The sequence below is a fragment of the Geospiza fortis genome, unplaced genomic scaffold (genome assembly GCF_000277835.1).
Source record: "Geospiza fortis unplaced genomic scaffold, GeoFor_1.0 scaffold10, whole genome shotgun sequence".
NCBI classification, from domain to species: domain Eukaryota; kingdom Metazoa; phylum Chordata; class Aves; order Passeriformes; family Thraupidae; genus Geospiza; species Geospiza fortis.
The window spans coordinates 4,368,329-4,392,516 of record NW_005054326.1 but is presented as its reverse complement, the minus strand read 5'-3'; the positions used below and the strand labels follow the sequence as shown (position 1 = coordinate 4,392,516).

The 24,188-nt window shown below is 41.0% G+C and overlaps 1 protein-coding gene across 1 annotated transcript in view; it reads right to left on the bottom strand.

The window, feature by feature from the left end:
• The window catches only part of LOC102039412 (tyrosine 3-monooxygenase-like), a 29,245-nt gene that overhangs the window by 4,567 nt on the left and 490 nt on the right, over positions 1–24,188 (bottom strand). The window contains exons 2-11 of the mRNA XM_005421090.2: positions 23,983–24,152; positions 22,926–23,100; positions 20,947–21,035; positions 18,859–18,926; positions 17,631–17,681; positions 13,864–14,009; positions 8,192–8,327; positions 7,501–7,570; positions 5,730–5,786; positions 2,707–2,802 (exon numbers count right to left, since the gene is read on the bottom strand). Of these exons, the coding sequence (XP_005421147.2) occupies positions 2,707–2,802; positions 5,730–5,786; positions 7,501–7,570; positions 8,192–8,327; positions 13,864–14,009; positions 17,631–17,681; positions 18,859–18,926; positions 20,947–21,035; positions 22,926–23,100; positions 23,983–24,152 (1,058 nt within the window). The remainder of the gene's footprint in view (positions 1–2,706; positions 2,803–5,729; positions 5,787–7,500; positions 7,571–8,191; positions 8,328–13,863; positions 14,010–17,630; positions 17,682–18,858; positions 18,927–20,946; positions 21,036–22,925; positions 23,101–23,982; positions 24,153–24,188) is intronic.

Genomic DNA, 24,188 nt, shown 5'->3' with positions numbered 1-24,188 from the left:
TCTGCCAAGCAGCAACAAAACTAATCTAGAGCAATAAACTCAATGAGTCTCACTATCTTCCAATCTTCATCTTCTCTGACAGATGTGTCTAGACACTGCTTTATTTCTGAATAGGCACTACACTACACATTTTCTCTCTTCAGCTGTAAAAGAAGCAGCTGGTACAGGTTTGCAATTTGCTAACAGGTGCTTAGGCATCGGATCTCACCACTTCACCCACACTGCCAGTGCCTACTCTGAAGTTAGAAACAGATGAACAGGCAGACTAGAATGAATAAATTGAAATATTTCTGTATTTTGGTTTTGTTCTAAATAAAAATCAATGATATTAAATCAGCTAAAGAAGGAAGCTTCAGCACTTAAATTTATAGATGTAATTAACTTGTGTACAACAAATTTCAGGAGCTCAAGGTGACTTGCACAGAACCACTAAGCCACCGTCCCAGAAGATGCACAATGAGGAACTTGGAGAGCTCACAAAGGGATTCTGCAGGGTGCATAGCAGAACTGCTGGTTAACTGCTTGCCCATCTTCTGGTTTAGGTGTTATATACAAGAAGAACATGCTGAAAGGGGGATAACCCTATTCATTACCTGTTGAATATAAATGCTATCACTCCTGCCTGTATTTTCACTAAGATAACGGATGAACACAGAGGTGGAGCCAACTTTATCAAAAGTTTATCCAGTAGCTTCACCCAACAATTACCAGTGATAAAAGTAGTGACAAAAAACTGCCATTTTTTCAGCTCAGGAACAGTTAGGACTTCTCTCTCAGACTCAGAGGTAGGGAGTTTGAGATTGTACTTTTTTTGTGCTATATAGATAGCACAGTTTTGTTCACAAGCAGTCCTCATCTATGGTTTTAACCAAAAGCAGAAGAGCTTGTTGGTGTCTGAGGAGAAGAATCACTAAGTCACCCATTGAAAAGGGTGGAAATAGAGAAGACAGAGTACAAGTCTGCTGAACTTGACTCCAGGCACCAAAAGTGACCATTTCTAATGAGATCTTTACCTTCATTTGAGTAAAGCTTAAACAGAAAAAGGAAGTGACCACATCAGATGGATTTTGTCATGCATATTGCTACGAAAGCTACATAAATATCAGCAATATGATTACCTCTGCCCTTTATTATCCTGTTTAACATGTAAATTAACTTGATTTAGAGCCATAAAGTTTTAAGCCAGGCAGAGTAGAATAAATTTGGCCTTGAATTGTGCTTTGATTGGACATTTCTAGTTTTACTGGATAAATGAAAGCAAGTTTATGTTTCCTGTTTGTTGGCAGTGAATATAAGAAGTACTGAAGAATTCCCAGATAAACAGTAGCTTCAGCAGTACATAGTGTGAAATAGATGAGCAATCAGGCCAGGATCAGGTTGCTATGTAGGAAGGAAGTCATGTTTGTTCCTCCAGAGGGGTAATGAGCATGCAGATCTTTCAGCTTGTCAAGAGAGAAAGCTCTCCACAGAGTTATCTCACAAACATCTCCAAATTGCAATTGTGAGGAAAAACAGTGATAAAATCAGCAAGTGGTAAAAGTGAAGGTCGATGTCTGGGAAGGTTCCCCTTTCCCTGTGTTAATTTCAGCTGCCCTTCTGTGGGGATTCCTACTTGAAATGCCTTGAGAGACATCAAAATGTTGGTTTTTCCCTCCTGTCAATTGACTGGGAAGTGGGCTGACCTGTACATAACTGGGAGAGTTTTGTAAAATGTTTATTGTCATGACAACCCAACTATCTCCAGTTCAGGGAGTCCAAGCTATGCTAATTCAGCCACAATTCCATGTGAATGTATCATGCATCTGGCTGTTAGGTTGCTGAGTTTATGTGTTAAGCTTAAAATATATCTCCCATGAAAAAGAGAAAAGGTTTCTGGTTTATAAAAATTCTTGAAAAGAGTGCTATTTATTTGCCTTTGGCTCTTACCAGTTTAAAAAATATCATGCAATATCTGCACAGCTTGAAGGATTTGAACCCTGCTGATAAGAGTTTAGGGCTTCTGCAATTAAAAAGTGATCACCTGCATCAGTGCTCTTCAAAATTAAGGAGAAATTAATATTTTTCCTATCAGCTGTTTGGTCAAAGGAGGGGAAATACTTTCTGTAAAAGTGTACAAATCCTCTTCCTACAGTAAATCTACCTAAGCAAGGCAGGACAAAACCTGTGCTCGCAGATTTTGACCTATGTAAAACTAGAGCTTACATAAGTTTTGAAATATATTTAGGAATGAAAAATACTAAAGCAATTTCTTTTTATCAGTGTCCATGCTATTTGCTGTTTCTTTGCACTTCATTTGGTCCAGTCAATCGGTGCCTTTCTGGTTCATATGTGTGTGAATGTCAATGGCATGGAAAAAATAGCCAAGCTCATAATAGGCATAATATTGCCCTCTAGTGAGTAATTCAGAAAGGAACCTGAGTTTTGTGTCAGTCAGCTGCATCACTACTGGCAGGAGCAGGAAGAAACAAATCCACAATTTTATGGGATGGTTGCTTTCATTGCATTTTGTCTCTTTAGATTAAAGCCAGGTACAATACCACAGCAGCTTTTCCCCTGTAGCTTCTGTGAAGGGAGAATTATTTGCAAAAGGAAAATCTGAATTTTGAATCATACTGATTTTTGTAGAAAAAACATAGTTTGCTTTAACCAGAGTTCAGGAAAGTGGATTATAGAGATCTTTCAATATTTTCAGCATTTGACACATACCATCAGCTCCCCATAAGATGAAAGCAGTCCTGCACCATAAGCTTTGATCACTCCATTTTGCTTGCAGAGGCCAAACTCCACAGTGAACCAGTAAAGCTGGGAATAAGAACAACTTGTGAAAAAGAATCTGAAAAGGTAGGAATTTTTAAGCTTCTCATCTTTCCTTTAATTTTCTTTTATCCTCATTTCTTAATATTGTTGTGTCTTCAAATGTTATAGTTGCATATTTTAAGAAAATAATTTTTCCCTCAGCATATAAAACACACGAAACTTAACATATAATTTTTCAAAACTTGTTGTCCCACTTAGAAAAAAAAATTAAATTTTGAATGATAATACATAGGTAAATGAAATTATATTCTTTTCTTTCTTTGGAAGATGTTACTAATTACCCTGCAATCTCTTAGCCCAGAGCCTCACTGTAGTCAGTGGAAGCTGTCAGATTTCCACCACAGTCCCCAGAAGGACAGGAAGATCCTGACAGAGGGTTCAGCACCTTTACAAAGGTACTTGTAAGGAGAGTCTCCCTCCTCCTTTGTCTGTGTGATCTCATTCAGAAGAATGGAAGGATGCCTTTTTCCATATTGTGTCAATTATATCTTAGTCATGCTCCAGCAGAAAACAAAGATACATTTCTCTGGACTTTTCTTGTGATAAAAGCATCCTTAGGATCACACTTCCCTTACCTGCTGGACAACAGTGGGATGAAAGCAACTCTTGGCTCTGCCAAGCTTTTAGTGCTTCCCTTATTATAAAATCTGAGGAAAAGGACAGTGGAGGACAAGTCCTGGACACAGCCCTGAGAAACTGGATAGGCATTGTGCAAAGGGAAAACATGGAAAATGAAGCATTTCAAGAGTATGGCTTTGTCTCACAACTCTTCAAGGTTCCTTTAGAGACACAGAGCCCTTTGCTGCCTCCTACACAGGGATAGACCTTGGCTTCATAGCTATGGCATTTTCAGGACCCTGCTTAAAGAACCGCAGACAATTTGTAAAACTGTGTAAAGCTCAATTATTATTCTGTCTATTTTGCCCTTTTCATACATTGTGTCTCTTTCTCTCACCCTCCCTCACACACCTTTTCATTTTGATGAGTTAGCTTTAGCCTTCAAATTTATCACTGAAGAAAAAACATGCCAGGATCTTTCCTTTTGAAGGATCCTGAGTTTCAGCAAATAATTATGTGTTTATATTCTGTTAATAATCTTGACTCTTATTATTTCACAATGAAAAGTCTTTTTAGTATCTCTTCATTTTGCAGGAGGCTTTTTTGACTGCAAAATGAGACATGGGAGGAGGAGGAATTCTTTTTAGTGTTTCTTAAAATATGCTGTGTTTGGATTTTGGATAGTGAGGTTCTTTCGAGCTCTCACTGTTTTAAGAGAGTTAAAAATGTATTAGTGGCACTCTGGCTGTTTCTCATGTCTGGTGCATGGATCCACCTGCTTAGAGAAGTCATGGGGCTGAACGAAATAATGGCACTTCAAAATTTGTCTTACAAATGTTTTAGACCATAGCAACAATTCTGAGATTCTTTAAAGAAAACTTCTAAGCTAGTTACCAAAATTCTCCTTATGAAGAACAGGGAATGCCAGGGACTTTGAGAGATAATCTTAGAGTTCATGTTGGACTTTCATGTCAGGATAATGAATACACTTCAGGTTCTCCTCTATTTTACCTTTTTAGAAAAGGAACTCAAACAGTAAGCCTAGATTAGGTGTAGATATGTTAAACATTTGTCTATTGGGATGTTAATCCAGAATAGATTTGCTGTTCAGAATACTTGAATGGCACTTACAAAATTGTATTCCCACAGACCCTGAACTGCAGGGATCCCTTTAAAAAGGTGCCCTTATTCTACCTCCCCAAACCCTAGATGATGCTAGGAAACTTTCAGCCATGAGACCCTTTATCCTTTTGATCTTAACCCTATCTCTAGTCTAGGCCTGGTCAGCTCAGGATCAGGAGGGGGTGCTTGGAGAGGAATGCTTTATAAACCACAGGCCTTAACCCAACCTCACCAAGTCCTGGGGAATGATGCAAATTCTCTGGGACTTGGAATTTTTTAAGCCTAGCAAAGGCACAGATCTTAATCTCACTCTAGCCTCTCTAGACCCAGGTAGTGGAAGAGGGAATGTGGACTGTCACTGTCTCCTCACATCACCACTCCCGGACCTGGATGAAGTCACAAAGGATTCAGCCCTTGTTGCAATCTTCAGAAATAATGGTGGTTTTACTTGGTCCTAACCCAAGGATGGATACGTGCAGATGGATTTCAGGTGAGCCACAATGTCCTTCCTGAGTGGGTGAGGAACTTCAGGAGCGACGTTCTCCTCTCATTCCCCACCTGTACTAAATGAGTCTCACACAGCTCAGTGAGGGTAAGGCTCCTCTCCTCCTCTGGGAAAATCATCAGGACTGGTGAAAGGCTGCCATTATTAAAAAAAAAAAAAAAAAAAAATCACCTGGCCTGCAGCCAGACAACTTTCAGAGCAAGTTAAGGTGGCAGTAAGGGGCTGTACAAATTGTTTTGATGGTTGTAGGGAGCCTAGTGACTCAGAACTGAATGGCAGTACCTGCTCCCAAATTGTTTTAAAGTGCTCACCTATTTGGTGAGGTTAATGAATGTGGGATGAACCAAATTGGGATGGTTCTCTGCACCTCATTTAGGAGAAAATACAGGTATCACACTGGGTATCTAATGTTTTTGGTGAGTCTGGAATGTGAATTGGGACCATCCTGTGTCTGAACTTGTAAAAACTTAGCTTAAGCAATATATCATTATAAAATCAAGAGGTGTAAGCATTTCCTCAGGTGGAATCACACCATTCTAGGCTCCCCCAGAGGGATTCCAGTCCCTGCTCCAGCACCTTCCTAACCTGTGGAGGAGAGGAGACAATCCTCCTGATGCTCCCATTCCTGCAGTCAATCTGAGGCACAAAAAGCCTTCCCTGCACAGCAAGGGATATGCAGGGAATCATTTGGGTTTGCCTCTGATATTAAACTGCCATCTGCACTTACTGTGGCCAGTTTCTCAATCTCCTCTTCAGATGATCCAAGAGAAGCCAGTCCAATATCCTAAAGCAAGTAAGCAAGCAGACAGTGTTACACTGGTGTGATTATTCAGCCCAAGGGAGAGAAAGAGGGGAAGGGGGAGGGCCACATCATTTCTAGCATGAATAGCATGAACTATTCATTGTTTTTGTCACCCAAAATGACCTTCCATGGCTTCCAGGATGCCTACCTCTCCCTGGCCCCCAGCTACATACCACTGGGAGCCACATTAAATGAGTGATTAATCCTCAGTGTTCTCTCTGTGTAAAATTAACCATCTCTTGTCTTAATGCTGGACTATCTACACCAGGCAAAAATTTACAGGGAGGCATGAGAAGGAAGGACAGCAAAGGTGGGTTTTGTCTTTGCCATTACCTTTCTGTCCCTTATTACTCTTTCTGACAGCCCTTATGAGCAGGCCAGGTCTGTGAAGGGATGATTCTGCTTACTTTCATCTGCACTCCCTGTTAAATGTTATCCTCACAATAGCAAACTGTAGATGACTCTTTTTTTTTGCTATCCCAGGAGTCATGACTCTTTTTTTTTTTTGCTATCATGCAACAAACAAACAAAATAAGGGTATTTTCACCATTCATTGTCTCATATTGAATGGGGCAAAAAAGAATTTTCATGGGGTGAATTTCAATGGTGAAAATACTTTGTGGGGACAAAAAAGTGAAATGTGAAAATTCACTGAATGTGATCTCATGTTGTATAATCTGTGCTATTGATAAGAAAAGAAGAAAATTGAAAGCTTTGAAATTGCTGTAGTCTTAAACAGCAACTTCAGACACATTAAAAGTAATGTGTCTGAAGTTCCAGTATTGAACTGAACTGAATAGGTTTCTTCCAGAATAAATTATAGATGACTAGGATGCTTAAGGTAGTATCTTTTGATTCTGTTAATAACCAATATTTATGATCAAAATGGTAACTGGCATTTATTTAAGTTGATACAACTGGAAACTACATCATATGAGGTGAACTGATTTTCTTTCAAAGATATTTCTTCAGGGACCTAGGTCGTGTTGGGACCTACATCATGTTACCCCTCTGATCTTATCCCCAGTTTCCACACTGGCCACTGATTGATAAGCCTGGACAATGAGAAGTCTTCTTCCCTCTGCTATGGTTTTGAGGAACACTCAAAGTTCTGAAGTCTTTAATTATACGAGGTCATTGAGTTCAGTTGGGTCTGATTGCTCATACTAAATAGCCCCTTATTTTACAAAGAAGCTCTGTTTGCTTTTTGGAGCCTCCTCACCAGTGTGAGCAATGCTGTGAGAATCTGGTGAGTTGTAAAGGGAAAAACAACTCTGATGAATGACATGGTGATGGACACAATTAAAGTTTCTTGCGAGACAAGAATGTACATCCAGAGACAGACCCAGCTTGGAGGCTCAGCTGTGTAGGTTCATGTGGTGGAGCACAGGAAGCCAGGGGAGCAGAGCTCAGCCTCCAGCCCCACAGAGACATCCAGACTGACACAGCCCTCCCACAGAGAAGCCCCACAAGCTCTGCCTGCCCTTCCTTTCACACTGGGTCTGTAGGGAGCAGTGCTACCACTGCCTTGGAGGAAACATCTCCCAGGTGGCTGCTGGCCCACCACGCCTGGAGGTCACGGCTCGGGCACAATCCACTCTTAGCACTGCATTGCACGGTGAGCTGCATGTAGTTAAGGCACTCTGGCCTGCTACCCAGAGCAGCTGGTTAAAGGGTCAGCAGAAAATGTTCTTACCTGTGAGAACTGGGCAAACTCCTTGTCAGCCAGCATGGGAACATGACCCAACAACTCATGGCAGCAGTCTCTGGAAAATAAGTGGCCTTCTTGTTTGTTAAAGGCTTCCTTTCCTGCCCTTTCATGAGGTCCCTTTGAAGGACTTTAGCCAGCAGACCCCAAAGGGAGCTGGTGTGGGTGCTGCTCCACAGTGGCTGCCTCCACACCTGGTCTGGCTCTGCAAGGATCAGAGAATTCCCTCCTGCCACCGTGTCTATGGTCTCCTTGGGATGCCATGAGCACTAACTTTCTATGTCACAACATCTTTGAAAGGTCCCTGTTTTGTCCCAGCATACAACAAAAGCATCTGAGCGAACTTGTAATTTCTCATGAAATGTAATTGCTGCTGTCTGGCCAGCACTTACTGGGAGAGTTTCACAGCAGGAAATCAAACCCCAGCAGATGGTAACAGAAGGCAGGATGAAAAGATTAAACCAGATATTCTTTAGTCTTTTCCTTCCCCAGACAGCTTTGCAAAAGAGACAGAGAACCACACCCTCTCATGCATGACTTCCCCTTCTAAGTCTCCAGCTACCAGTTTCTCAAATTGTTTTATTCTGCAGACTGCTGGATGGAACTCCAGAGCCAGCCCCAAGAGAATGATCCCCAACACACTCAGAAGGATGGAATTATGTCAGGGCATCAAACTTACGGTTCTGGGGAATGCATGGGAGAGGAGAAATGCCTTGTGTACTGTGTGCACTGAAAGACACGAAATGCCAGGCTGGCGAGGAAGTCACGAGCAGACAGCTGTCCTGCAGCTGGCCTCAGCTGGAAACCTGTTCTCTCTGCAAAGGGAAGGGACACCAAATTCAGCTGTTTCTAGGGTTAACTACACAGCAGGTTTACTTTAGCTAAGTAGTTTCAATGATCCTTCCTGCTCTGTTGGAATAGTTCCCTCCACCAAAGCATAGCAGGCACACCGTGGCTTATCATGATTGATGTGCCCCTGTGCTGGTACAGGATCAGTTCCTGCAACATGGAATCACCTATCCATCCATCCTGTGTGCAGTCACACAGTGTCATGAGGTGTGGGAGTTCTGCCCACCCCAGAGCACATTTTTGCACATAAACCCACAATTCTCTACGTTCCACACGACACAGGTGCGTCTGAGGTCACGCATGGTCCTTAAAATCAGGCAGGGAACAGAACCTGCACCTGGTGTGTTGGAGCCCTGGATGCTGAGAATTTTAAACTTTCTGTGCTGAAAGGCACAGACACACAAGAGAAAACTGCATTTGACCTGAGGCTGTGGAGAAGACTTCCAAAATTGATTGATAGCACTGGGATTACATGCGTGTAGCTGGTTAGAAGTGTGTAATATCACAGGGTGGAAAACTTAGAGTTTAGGGTTTTAGAATATAGAAATAAATATGAAGCAAGATGGAGGTTTTAGGATGGAGGCAAGTTGGTCTTCTTCACCTTCTTCTTCCTTCTTTTTCACAAATCTGGGTGATTTTCTCTAATTAGATGAAAGATGTCCCCATTGCGAGTTTTGGGTGATCATGATTAGGTTAGAAGCATAAATAATATAGATGTCAACGGTTTATTGGGTAATTAGGACTTAAATAGCCTTGAACAGACACCATTTTAGGGCACTTCTTGACTCGTTACGGAGCACTCACACCTTGTGAGTTTATAATAGATGAGGATAATAAACTTCAGAGTGAAACTTCAAAAACAACATTTCCTGAGTATTATTCCCCCTGACCTTAGAACAAGAAAGAGCCTGAAATTCCAACACTGTTGTTTTTCCTTTTCTTTTTATCTTGGTTTTGTTTTTTACCATTATGTTCGTCTAGAACCCACTGCACAGCCTCCCAGTGATGTGACCATAGATATTTTGCTTTGCACATGTCCACAGACCAGGACACAGAAGGATGCAACACTTTTGCACTGTGATTTCAGCTTGTACATCCAGTGTTACCCCAGAGCACCCTGCATTTCTGTGAAAGGACTGTGAGAGATAACCAAAAAAATAACCAGTCTGGTGGCCAATAGAACACACACTCTGCATGTCCATGGGAAACATGTTGGTGGTCTGCAAAGCTAAGAAAATTGAAAATCACCGCCTTCAATGATAATCTTTTTGAAGTCCTATATTCAAAATCTGGGTTTCATTCTCAGCTCCTGTAAATGACATCTCGTCTTCTTTAAAGCATAAAACTGCATTTTGAAAAAATCAGAAATGAATTTATTCTCAATTCTTCTTCCATATTCTATTGTGTCATGAAGCCTATAACCTTTTTTTTTCCTTTTTAAAACAAAAAACAAAAAAAAAAAAAAAAAAAAAAAAATCCCACCCAGAAACCAAGCCATTTACGAGATTTTTTTTGGTTTGTTTTTTCATGTTTCTTTGAGAATTTCTTGTCTTACTCTGTCAGGCCATTAGTACTTCTCCCATTATAAAACAAAACAAAACACCCAGAGAAAGAAAAAAAGGAAAAAAAAAAATTCAAAGAAGTGACAAAACATATGAAGAAATAGAGGAATGAGAGGACAGCAAGGAGTACTTTTTCCTGACATTGTGATGGACTAAGTGATGGGCATTTGCCACAGATATCTTCTATTGCTCCACTCAATTCAAAGGTAATTAGTACAGAACTGCCTCAAAAATGAACAATTAAAAAACCCCAAAAACTGTGGAGATTATGTATCTACTTTTGTCTATTTGCTGGTCCAATTCAGAGGAATGTGAAAATTTCAGAATCTGGTAATCTTTGGGTTGAATTCTGAGTGAAAATTACATTAGCTGAAAAATATATCATATGAAAACCAATACCTTAGTAACTCAATTTTGGAAAGACTATGAAAGAGTCTAGGGAAATGTATATAGCTTTAGCATCCATGTTGGAGGAGAAGGAGGGAAAATGAAAATTCCAGCTTGTGTTCCCTGAGATGTCCTTTTAAACAGAGGCCAGTGAATCAGACAGTCTGCTGATGGAACAGACTTGGCCAGTTGCCTTGAAAAGCCCCAGGAAAAAGTTATCTGCTGAAGGTAATATCTGCAAAACATGAACTCCTGGTTCATGACTGCGCAACAAAACCAGCAATCAGCAGAGAATTGGGGGTGTGGCTGGTTGGACCTGCTGCCCAAAGATCTGGGAAATCAAAGTGCATTGCAGAGAAGGTCTCGAGCAGTTGACCTAAAGTGATCTGCAAGGCTTAATTCTTGGCCCAAAAACTGGTGTATACAGGCAGCCTGTGCATTGTAGTGTGAGCTTGCTTGAGTTCACTGGCTGTAATTTCTTCCAGCTGTGGAGCACAATGACTGCCTAAATCCAAACATCTTTCCTAGAAAGAAAGATGTGCCTAGGTTCATCCAGTTAACCCTTTTAGGAAAACACTTGCCCTGTGTAAGTGATCACACTGTTAACTACTTAATGCCCTTTAAGTAATTCTGAAATATTTATGAAGTACAGCTCCTTTCTCTTCAAGCCAGCCTCACTAATAGGTAATAACAGACAGATCTCATACCAAATCAAAAGGAATTGCTCTCTTATGTTCACAGATACTGCTAAGTTAAAGAGAAGATGGAAGTTTATCTGGCTGTGTGGGCTGGTTTTAACATGATCACATTCTTTCCAGGTTATCCCCCTCTCTCTGTCTCTCTCTGCCTCCCATGGTTTATTATTTTCAAAGCTGTACAAGGGGAGGTTTAGAATGGACATTCAGAAGTATTTCTTTTCTGAGAGGGTGGTCAAACACTGGAATAGGCTCCCTAGAGAACTGGTCACTGCCCCAAGCCTGACAGCATTTAAGAGGGGTTTGGTCAATGCCCTTAACAACATGCTTTAACTTTTGGTCAGATTTTAAACCTTGCAGATGCTTCTGACTCAGACTGAATTTGGGCCTTGCAATAATGTAAATCTTCATGCTATTTCAGAAAGTATTCTGCATAGTAAAATGATCTTGTCAGAGGAAAGAGAGCCAAAATATCCATTGAAAGCTTCATGTAATGGGACTGAAACAGTTTCCTCACTCTTAATTGTGTCTAGCTGTTAACACAGCTCTTCTGAAAAAAAATTATTTCATTCATGCATAACCTGTAGGCTAAAGTAATCCAATTTTAATCTACAGTTTAATGAGGGTAGGACCAGTGGCCTCAAGAACTATGAATAGTTTTACATTTTCTTTAGCTGTCCATTTGAGAATGGAATAAAATGCCTCTGGAATGCTTGATACTCATTCTGAAGTAGTTCATAAAATTAGCTTATACTAGACACCTTATGTTTATAATAAATGAGTTGAAACTCACTGAGAACATCTTTCCAAACATTATTGGCAGGTTTTTCAGAGTTGCTGTTTAGTTTGTTTTGTTTTGTTTATGACACAGAGAATACTTAGAACCAGAGCCTGTAAAGGAAGTGAGCAGACTCCAGGCAATCAAATCCTGTCAACTAACATGAGCAATGCAAATAGGATTATGGCAGCACAGTCTCACACTATCCTAAATCCTCCCACTTTGAAATCACCTGATACACTTGAAGGATATGAATATCTGTGATAATCAAGTCAGAATCACAATTTCTGGAGCTCCCTCCCTCCAGCTATTGTGTAAATTAAATGAGATCAACTGCTTCAAGAGAAAAAATATTTATCAGCCCAGTTATTATAAGAGGGAAGTAAGGTGGGTAATTGAATAGAAGGGAGAATACATGAGAAAATACATAATGCCTACACAGAAAAATTCCTCCAGCTGGGTGCAAGGGTGTTTATGGAAGATGCTTTTCACATGGCAACCCTCCCTTCTCTCATACTAAATGTGCAATAAAAACCTTGTCATCAAACAGCTGAATCTTCATGAGAAATGCCAAAGTCTTAGGAAACTCTTCAGACACAGAAAGCTTATTTAAGCTAACTGGTATCCCCTGCTCTTATATGGAGCAGGTCACTTGATTTCCTGAGTATTTAAGTACAATTTATTTAAAGTTAAGCCATACTTTTATTGCATACTTCATCACTGTGATAAGCTGTCCTCTCTCTGTCACATCTTTTTACTGAGGAGGAGGCTTCAAATATCACCTTTCTTTAGCAATTCTTGATAATCAGGTGGTTTACACAAAGCACCTGGCCTTGGGAATCCATGCAGCCTGTGGCCTCACAATGCAGGCCCCTTTGCTCTCCTGCTCCTTGCTAGTCAGCCCCTAGCTAACAGGCAAACCTGCGTGTCCTTTTTGTAAGGTGACCTCTTCATGCCTTTTTGGGCCAGCACCACAGCCTTTGTGCTCTCCTGTCAACCCCCAAAAAGTTTGGTGTGACAAGTGGTGCTACAGAGACAGGAGGAAGCAGAGTTGTTCCAAGGCAGCTGCTGATGGAGTAGCAGGATCTCCTGGAAATCATCTCCTCTAGCACACGTCCCCCTCCTGCCTGCTGGATCAGGAACAAAGCGTACTTGAGAGGTAGGTACCTGTGCTTGTGTTTGTGTCTTACTATCAGCATGGCTATAGGAGCATAAAGCAGAGCCAAAATCACAAAAAAGGCAGTGTGGAAGTTGTACTTATCACTAGCCGGGGGCTCTGTACAAATCACAAACAGGAAGGGACTGCTGAGGAATGTGCTTTGAGCTGTTTTATTTTCCAGCATCAGTCTCATTACATGGTTATGACAATGAGAAGATGCCATCTGCTCACATCCCAGGCAGCAGACCAAGAACTTAATGTTACAACTCACTTTATAAGTGTTTTGACCAATCTCACAAAGCAAAAAGCACATTGACAGTAGTTCTATCCGACCACTATAAGCACATGTACCTTTGGTTAAAACAATGCCTGCTTATTTCAAATACAATACCTGCTTGTAAGCCTTAAAACACAATACACAGAGCTCCATTATTAAGCTTCAAACTTCCTAATATCTTTCTAGATAAACTTTTCTGTAGCTTAGGGAGTTTTTCTAGACAAGTGTTAATACACAGACCATTGTTCTATTTGTCCTTATTTTTCTACTTTTTAAATAATTTTTCTGCTGACCTATCTCATGGCTACTGCTTAGCTCTAATCACAGCTCTGCTGTCTCTGAGGACTGTCTTTTGCAGCTTTCCCAAAACCCTCTGATTTTGTGGATTCCCACAGTAGTGAGCAGTGTCTGCTGTGAGTGCAGTGCTGCTAGTACAGGGATTAGCTGGGTAGTGCCACACCAGCTTCTGCCACTCACAGAACACACACAAACTTCCAGCTGGGTTTCATTCCATGTGCCTGGAATGAGTGCCCTGTGCTGGAGCTCATCAGCTCTGCCCACCAGCTTGTCTCCTAGGAAATGGTTTGTGGTGCACAAATACGTGCAGGGAACCCTAGAATAAACCATGGTTTGTAATGACTGACCTTTTAAAAATCTGGAGACATCCTGAAGCTGAGGGATGTTATCCTCTCTGTAGCCACAGTGCTTCTCCAGCTGCTGGAAGGATTCCAGGTACTGGGTACAGGCATGAGTAGGGTAAAGGCTCCTCAGCTTCCTGTAAACTTCTCTCCTGAAAATCAAAACCTGGACAGAGTGAGACACCTCAATAAAGCAGTACTTACCTGTGCCATCCACATATCCACTGAGAGATGTAGAGCCCCAGCAGGGGGGTCATGGTCTAAAAATCTGAGCTCAGGACACCCAGTGCTTGAAAGCTGGTCCTGGCTGGATGTAGCAAACCATAGGGGCTTTTTGTTTCACTTTTCCTTCGGAAGGTGTCCTTTAATATTACAGAATTAATAATTAATAATGATGCAGAAGTGTTTCTTGATTAGGCACCTTCTTGCTGAGTGTGTTGGAGGCACCAGGGAGATCCCAGGAAGAGAGCTGAATCTGGGATACCCTGTCACTCGGTTTAGGAAAGGGATGGATCAGGCGTTCCCCTCCTTTCTGTGTTTGGGTACAACTTGAAATGCTGGTCCCTCCTTTTCCACCCTGAAGCCTAGCTTAGATTTTCCTCTAAAAGCCTCTAAGAAAAGCACCTTTTCTGATTCTGAAGGGTAATGTCTGCACAGGTGAAGAGGTTTGTATTTTTGCAGTTCCAAGTGCCTGGCACAGGCTATGTGTTTGAAAGATATGCCAGCTTCTTGAAGCATTTATCCCATTATACAAAAAGAGACCAGCTGAAAATAATATATGTAACCTGATTTGGGCACAGGCTTTAAGCTTCTCACAAACTCGATGGTACTTGGATTTAGAGTTGCGGTTTGGAATATATTTAGCTGTTGCAAAATAAGCAAGTAGTAATAGGATGGCAAAGAACCTTATAGAAATGGTTATTTTTGTTCAGACATGGCCCTAGGGTCTCAACAACTTTATAAATATTGTTTTATGAAAATTGAGATCATTCTTGGAAATGCTGGGTATGGGAAATGACCTTTCGTTGGTTTTGTAATTTTTTTTTAAACCATTATTATTATGATGATTATTCTCCTTTTTGTGATGCTGTTGTTGCTATGGAGGTGATAGCCAGTCCCTGGTAATGGCTCTTTATTTGTACAAATGTCTTACGCAGTGTGGGAGTAATAATGAACCAGAATGAAGCGGGGGAGGAAAACCTTAGGAGGAAAAAAAAGTTAAAAGAACAGCGGGAAGCACTGGCTGCTGTCACTATTGCAAAAGCCACAGGAGACTGGGCCATTTCCATGGAGGAATTAGGAAAAAATGAGGAGGACTGGAGTTCAAGTGTTGCCCTGGCTTATTTCCTCATGGAACACTACTGACTTCAGTGGGGCTGTGTGGGATTTGAACCAGCGCAGGGTTCATGCCCAGACTGGAGCCTAGAGAGAGCAGCCTTGTTTACACTGGTGCACATATGGTCTCTTTTACCAAAGTGTCATTCTGCTGTGTGTCCAAACATTGGCTACCACAGAAATGCAGGCAGTCCCAGGGACCAGTGATGAATTACCCAAAGCTCAGTGCTCCTCTAAGACAATAATCCAAGTAAACTCTCCAAAGTCAAGAGAGGAGCAGGTATGAAAGAACTGCTGGAAGCAAACTTTATGAAACACTCTAGAAAGGAGCATCCTAAGAAAAGATGGAGCCAGATGCTGGAAGACTTTAAAGATAATAACCTAATTTTACATAAATTTCCTTATTTTTCAGGGGAAAAAAAAAAAAGTGGTACTATTCAGCTTCATTATGAAGATGTGACAGGTGCATCCCCATAATTTTCTCCTGAACTCTCCATTTTTCTTACACAGCTTTTACCCATATGGCATCTCTGACTGCTTAGTTTCAGGGCCTTCCAAGAAGTTGCTTTGAAAACAAAAGCCCACATCATCTGTACCCTCTGCTTTCTGACAGTCGTATTTCTTCGCTGCCTTGGTTTTCATTTTTATCACCACGTTGCTACAAACTGAAGGCATCCAGCAACTCCTCAGAGCGACACCAAGGGAATTTAGTTTGTGCTACAAATTTCCCCTGCAGTTGCACAGCCCAATTAAGCCGTGCTGTAATGCAGCTGACCTCAGGGCATGGCCTCGGGAGGGCTGTGATAACAGCTGGGAAGGCTAATTTTGGAAACAGCTTTACATAACAAGCCAACCTGGTTGTTGCTGTTTAAGGAAATGGGCAGATACTCCTTTACAAGTCTATTCTGTTGCCACAATGGGTCTAATTCGAGGTGGAAAAGAGCTGGAATGACGAAGGTTGGCAATAAAAGAGGAAAACAGGAAAGAACACAAAATTAAATTTTCTTAAATACGACATTCCCACACGTCATCCCATGCCAAGATTGTTGGCTGGTGGTAGTAATCATGAGCATGACACTGACCATCAATCTTTGACTATTGAAAGATGCTATAAAAACCTATTTGAGCTTAATAAAAGCATGTCCTCCTGGATGAGCTGGATGCGAGGTTTTTATGTGGTTGTGGCTTTCTGTGGCAAAGTAGATTTTACTTAAAGTATTGAAAGAGATGGTGTGCCAGAGGGGTTCTGGTATGAGACATCTAGTTCTATGGATTTAAGTCCTGGCATTGGAATAAACTTTGCATGTGATTTAGGGAAAATTACTAAAGTTTTAGGGTTTTCAGCTGCACAATTAGAAAATGTGGTCTTCATTCTTCCTTTCCCCCACCTTTAGTCCTTCTTTCTATTTAAATTTCTGAACAAAGGCTCTCTCTTACATGGTACCTTGCACAATCCCAGGATTCTGCTCTTACTTGAGACTTTTGGACATATTAATGCTTTTTAGTATCACACAAATGTGGAATTACTGCTGCTTACTGATAGATCTTAAAGTTAGTGGCAGAAAAGTGCGAACAGAGGGATTTGAAATAAGAGCTCTGCTCCCTTTTAAATCGGCCACATATTTTCACATAATGTTAAAAAAATTATTTTGATTGAATATTTTGGTTAATTCATTGGTTATGTTTTGGGCTCTTTTTTTTTTTTTTTTTTTGAGTGGCAGACCTTCAGGAGCAACAAAGCCCCAGTGAAGAAATGCTGCACCCTTGTAACAGTAACTTTCTACAATTTCATATGATGTTTATACGTTATCTAAGGCCCTTTTACAGTGAAAAAATAATGTGTATTAGAAAGGTATTTCATTTCATATGATATTTATGTTATCTAAAGCCCTTTTACAGTGTAACTAATGTATATTAGAAAGGTGTTTCCTCTACCTTCAGTTTGGATAATGATACATATTCATGTTAAAAGCAATGAATACTTGAAGGAGAACAAGCAAGGCTCCTCTGTGCTGTGAATATTGAATTAGCCATGTCCTCTGAGTGAATTTCTGTCCTGTGAGTGGCCATTTTCTCCTGATAACAAGTTTGAAAGTGTGATTTTTCTGCCAGCACCATAGCTATGGTGAAGTAGAGCTCTGTTATAAGAAGTTATTCTATAGGGCCCAGATGTTTTCTGGCTTCTGAAATCCTGCTGGGATCTGCAGGCAGGGAGACAGTCAGGAAAATGCTTTTTGCTCTAGAAAGTGAATAGTTAAGGCCAGCCCTGAGAATGGCTTTCTGCAAAACAAATGACCAAAAGATGACATTTAACCAAAGAGAAAAATGTGGGGTGGGTAAAGAACATTTTAAAAAGGTTTTAGCTGTGTCACACTGCCAGTCTTTCCTGGGACTGCTGTGGAATGGCCCAGCAGTTGGAGCACAAATACCAAACTCACCAAGTTGCTGTTTCCTGTGCTGTGTACTCAATGTGAGGTAAAGGGTCTCCTCTGTAATGAAGAGAAGAAATATGACATGTTTTAAGATTTCGAGTTCAGTTCCCAAGCATTTTTTTTTTTGCCTGCACCATGAATTTTTGCCATAATGGAAATAGAAAAATAGTAAATAATGAACCATCCATTTGTCTTGGTCAGCTGTAATGTGGGTGTTCTCTCTTCTATTACAATGTGGGGAGGGCAACAGAGGGATATGTGAGAAAGGGAGCTGTGTTCTGGTTGACAGAGGGAATTAGAGACCTCCAGGCTTGCCATCACCTCTGCTGAAGGCAATCTAGGGAGCAGAACACAGTGTGTGCCTGGAGGGGCCCTCCCTGGAGGGTGTGATCAGCTCAGCACCATCACAGAGGAGCTTTCAGAAACCCACGAGCGGAGAGCTGCCCAGAGAGCTAACCCGCTGTGGGTTAGCACTGGCTCTCTGATGGGTGGTCTGTTCTCCTCTTCCTCACTGCTGCTTCTTCTGTAGCTCCGAGTCAGTTCAGTTCTGCTTTTGGGCCATGCTGTGCTGACTCTGACATTTGATGGAAGAGAGAAAACTGTACTCAGAAGTCTCACAAGACTTCACAGACTCCACCAGTTCTTGGACACCATGAGGCTGAAAATCCACGACCGGTTGTACCTATACCTTTGATTAACCCTATCAGAAAGCAGTGTAGTTCTGGTGAATCTCTATACATAAAGGTAGAAACATTTTCCATCACTTACATGAGAACTGAGAGCTTTTCATGTTTGTAAGTAGTTAGTGTGCATAGACAGAGACATTTAAAAAAGCAAATAACAAAAATAGTAAATCACTTTCCACCATCAAAAATGTGTTCGTAAATATTGTTCCTCAAATTTCCTTGAAAAACATCAGCCTCAGCTCGGGACCAAGTCCTAAAAGGAACCTGAAAATTGAAATAAATAATATTGCAATCTCTTCTGCTAAAACAAAATCCAGCACTGGCTTGAGATATGTGAATGCAATCTTAAGACTTTTGTCTTAAAATGTATTTGCTGTGTCATCACAAAAGTCTATTTCCTATGGAGTGAAAGCTTTTGTGGCTGATTTTTTTTGTCTCAAAAGTGGCCCCACTGATCCATGGACAAAGTATGACACCTCTGACATGTTTTGGACATGCAGTCTGACAGCATGGTCCATTGCACTTTCCCTCAGCAGCCTTGTACTTACTCTCTGTAGTTAAAGGCCAGGTCAGCAAAGAATGCTCTCCGCTTGCTGTACTCCAGGTCTGAGTATCCCTGGGATAGAAAATAATCAGGAAAAAAAAATTTACATCATGAAAGATCTGTGGGCATAAGTAGAAATCATCAGAACCAGCACTGGGTCTGTGGGAAGTGCAGGCTCCCCACCCAGTTCTCACTGCCCATTTATTACTGCGTTGTGATAAAGACAGGCTCAGGGGTATCTGTTTAAAGGGGAAGTTTACCTTCTGAACACCATTTTCTTTCTGCTCCTTCTGTGTTTACTAGAATTAAGACTTCAAGCAGTCTTTGCCAGATATTGAATATGCATGAAGACATGGAATCACATGCCTTTTCATTTTACATCATTCATACTAGGAATTAAAACTTAAATCTGGGACTGTGTGCTAATATAACTCATAAAACAGTGTTGATCAGCATCACTGTACAAATATTTATTATTCTAAAATATTCAGCATTTACTGGAACCACTTTGTGGATTTGCAAGCCAAATTTGTCCCTTAGGTTTATTCACATAATTTTTAGTGTAGCAATAATACCAGTAACCCTGCAGTTCATGAGTGTTGTAAGCATGAATCTGAGGAAAGGGCTGGATCCTGAGAGCGTGTTTATTTCATCCTGTGCTGTGGATGATGTGTTCATTCAGGTGCTTGTCCGTGGCTGTAACAAGTCCATGCAAAACACACACAGATGCTGTGACATCCCAGCTTTGTCCCTGTGTCCCTACACCCACCCTCTGGGCAGCCAGTGACAGGGTAGCCCAGAAATTGGTGTCACATTGATGGCAGTTTGATTGTTTTGGCCAGTAAAGAACCAACTGAAGGTGTGGAGAGAAACAACCCAAACTGTCCTTTTGGTAGGAAATGTATTTGCAAAATCTGAGCTCCCTGTACATCAGCTTCTTTTGTGCTTTCCTCCAGCCTCTCCATTTCTGAGCCCTGGTAAATCAGCCCACACTGTGCTCTCTCCTGCCACAGACAAATGATGCTCAGGGCCTGAGGTAACTTGTTTTCAACTTGTTAGGTATTTCTAAATTGCACTGCATTCTGCAGTTTAGATTTATCCCCACTCAATACTTCAGTATCTCAGCACCACTGCTGCTTTCTCTCAACCTCTTCAGCGCTCACACCTTCTATTTGGCAAAGGATGAGGGGAACTGAGTCCAGTTCAAAGAGTTCCCTATGTGTGTTCATTTATCTAATGAGAAACAGCCTAAGAGTTAGCTCAGGAAAATTACAAATCCTTGGACTGTTTGTACCAGAAAGAAACAAGGAAGAATTAAAGATGTCCTGGTTAAGGAGGGCATGAAACTCTCCTAGAGCATTATAATAGAATAACTGATTCTCAAAAATAGAAGATAGACTCATAGACTTGGAAAGGTCCATTTCTTATTACAGAGGACTCCACATAGCTCACAACAAAACCTGCTGTAGATTAATGAAAGGGACTGAATAGAATTCAGACATGTATAGAAGGGAATGACAAAAACTTCCTTGTAGATTCTGTTGACACACATCTACATCTTCACTACATTTCTCAGTGCAAAGTATCTCTTCTTTTTGTGTTTTCCATGGATTGCTTCTATGTGATGCTTGACAGAATAAAATGCTTCTGCGACCTGACTTGTGACAAATGGCCTTTTGGGGTCCCTTTTGTGCCTGTGCCTAACTCACATCTCATCTGCACTAAAGCTGGGAAACTTTGATGAGAAATAATTGTTAGATTGTTTGTTTGTTTGTTCCCAGCACTTTGCCTCACTATCATCACTAGAGCAGGACTCTACAGTGCATTTTCCTTCCCTTCTCCTAGAGTTTGTGCTTAGGGCATGGCTAAGAGGGCACACATAAAGATGTTACAGTAAAACCCTTTTTGTGGTCCATTCCTACAGGGACACATGCAGTCCCTAATGCCACTGAAGATGAGCTTTTATCTGCCCCTGTGGTTTTTTTTCTCTTTTTTTCATGAGTATTTCTTTACTCCTGAAGTTTCCCTTACAACAATCTCCCTACATAGAGTTTCTCTTTTAAAGATGAAATAACAGTAATGTTAAACTTACAGGGTGGCCATGGTCCAAACTGGGGTCATATTTAGTGATCAGGTGGTGACACTTGTCCAGATCTTGGATTTTTCTGGGGAACCAGGGCACTGTAGAGAGAGCAGAAAGAGTTAAGTGAGAGAGAATCAAATAAATTTTAGAGCGAAAATAAAAGCTGTGCTGAAGATTACAAACTTTCTTTTCATCAATATCTAAGAATTTTCATATCTACATGTTACCATAATTGTCATACATCTCAGTAGTTAACTTGCTTCCTGACCAAACTGGCAGATTGAATGAAAAATTATCTGAAATTAACTTGCTGTGATAATCTATCAATTTTAACTTGTAGAAGCAATTTTTAAAGGCAAAAATACTTTTTAGATCAAATGTGGGGGTTTTTTTGACACAGGACAACAAATTCATTTCTAAATTCTGGATTTAAGAAGATACATTGATCTTGCAGTCTTACATTTTCATACCTTTAAAAGTTAGACAATATTTTAAAAAGAAAACATGATATTTATAAAATTTCTAGAAACAACAAAGGTGAAGAAGAATCTTCAAGTTTTTTCTTTCTGGCTCATTATTTTTTCCAGCAACATTAGCTGTGTTTCCAACCAGCTTCCTTCTCATGAACTAGGAAGGTTTTCCAGTGATTAAAATGAAAATAAGATGTGATCACTTTATTTTAAATTCCAGCATTTATGAGAAATTAATTTTAAAAAAGAATTGCTGGAAAAACACAAAGTTGATATTGCTTTCTGAGGTCAGGCTGATGCTCTAATCAGACTTTCTGTGTTACAACTCAGAAAGGTCCATTTGGGGTCGCCTTCATCTCATACTGGACAAGACATCAAACATCCCTCTATTGAATGGTAATTTTAACTTTTGCTGTATTATATTAGATCCAAGCATATCCAGTTTAGAGAAGTACAAATCTAAAAATAACCAGGGATGTTGGGGAAATTATGTAATTTTCATGCATTACAACAAATTCTGTGATAAGTAGGAAGAAATACCAGTCTGACAGATGACCTATGTGCACCCAGAACTTTTTTCTGAGCCTCTGTCTCTGGCTGTACCAGTGGTTTTGCATGCAAGGCATCTTTTCTGCCATCTATTTCCATATCCCCTCAAAACCTGGCTACAGCTGCCCCAGTGTGTCCCCATACACATCTTGCCTGTTCCCTACAGAAAAAAACATAAACACACCCTCTTTTAACAGTTTTTGTTGTAGTTCTAAGTCTTGGCATGTCTGAAACCTCTCAAATCCCAAGGAAATCATAAGGAAATTCCTCTCCAGCTCCAAAACCCTCTCTGGCTTTCCAGTTTCCCTGATAACAGTGATGACCTTTTCATATGCCCACAGATCCTGAGAACAGCTTGACAAGGGCTGCCTCTCATGTTTGCCTGACAGAGAATTTCAAACAACAGCCAAAGGTGCCCAAACAGGACTGTGGAAGTTAAAAGTGCTCTGGGAATATCTGTCTGGCCTTGGCAAGAGAAGGGAACCCCACGGCAATTCTGCATTCAGAGAACTCAGTCTGTGAGCTGGACCCTCAGCCTCCTCATCTGTCATCCTCAGGATTGTACCAAAGGTCTCTAACAGCTCTATTCACCCATTCCTGCCTGCAAACAGGAAAAATACCCCTCTGCCTCTGTGTTTGTCTTGAAGCAATCAGTTCTCTGCACAGCTTTCAGCACAAAATCTTCCTGTCATTGAGGAGTTTCTAGTTTCTCCTCAGCTTTTTGTTCTGCTGTTCTATCCTTCCCATCTCTCCCTCTTTGCTGGAGCATTTCTCACCTCAGTTCCACTGGCTTTGATGAAGTGCTTCTCTTTCTGCAGGAATGGCAATGGAAGCAGCCATGCAGAGACAAATAATGAATGCACACTCACTGGTTTTCCGGACAAATTGAAGTACTTTTATGAAGCTGAAGCTAAAACTAAAAAAAGTTACTCCAAAGCAACTACACTAAGAGATGCATACATTTCTTACCTTTGTCTTCTCTGCTGGTTTTCACATCCTTTGCTATTCTCTTTAAGGAAGTGACAAGGATACCAATATCAGCACCGTGAACTTCACATTCAACAAAAATGTCAAGACCATCCACAGAGTTCTTGGGCTTTTTGGCTCGACGGGTTTCAAAGTGATAGATTTGAGTTTCAAACATCTGCAAGAGCCAAGTGTTCATATGATGAAGTTTCTCCAAAGACTGAAAATCCAGGTAAGTCTAGATATATTTCTACAATGTCTTTAAAAGGTGACTAAAAGAGGTATTAACTAGAAGTACGTGTTAAGCAATGAAGTCCAAGAACATCTGGTTTACAAAGAGCTAAAATACAGACAGAGCTAAAGATTAAACATTATAGCATTGGGGAGAGAAAGAAGGAGATGAAAGATGAGATACTGTTGGCTGTAGAATTTCATCTGTGCAGAAATAGCAAATGAGTGGCTGGGTAACTTAAAACCCTGCCAGAATGAAAGCAGATCTATTGATGTATAATAGCACCATAATCATTAAATAATTGTGAGAAATAAGTAACAAGCACAATAGTTTTCTTTAGAGTTATTCATTTTCCCAGATAAGAGTGAGCACCTGGTAGGGGTACTTCAAGTGTCCAGACTACATAATGCCTGTGTGGTTCACAGCTCTTATAGTCTTTGTATCTCCTGCCAAATATGCAGAGAAAATTCACTGGCTTCTAACATCCCCACAGTGTGAGTGCTTGAAATGCCGGCCACCACAACTGCTAGAAAGAAAAAACTGATTGGTTTCTGCTCTAAGCAGCCCTGGCATGAAATGGTGATTCTTCTAAAAGACTGTGCCCAGATGCTCCCCCCCTCCAGAGCCCTCTCCCTCTCCACCATGAGACCAGCCCACCTCTCTGAGCAGCTGGAGCAAAACCAGGACAGGGGGAAAGGGGGAAGGCAGCATGAGGTGTAAGGCAGGCAGGGAGCAGGAGAAGGGTGAGAGGGTGAGAGATGTGAGACGTGAAGGCAGTAGAAACAGAAGAGAGGGCTCAGTAAAGAAAGGGAATATTGAGGTTTGTACCTCAAAGACTTTGGCTGCCTTAGAGAGCTCAGTCTTCCTCACGTTGTAGAGCGTGAGGGTCAGGATGAGAGATGCTCTGTCATCCTCCCTGTTGGAGTCCGGGCTGCCTTGGCTGTTCAGTGGCTGTATGCCACACATGTCCTTCTCCTTGTTGGCCTCTTCTTTTTGGCCTGGCATCCCCACCAAATCAGTCTTCATCAGGAGAT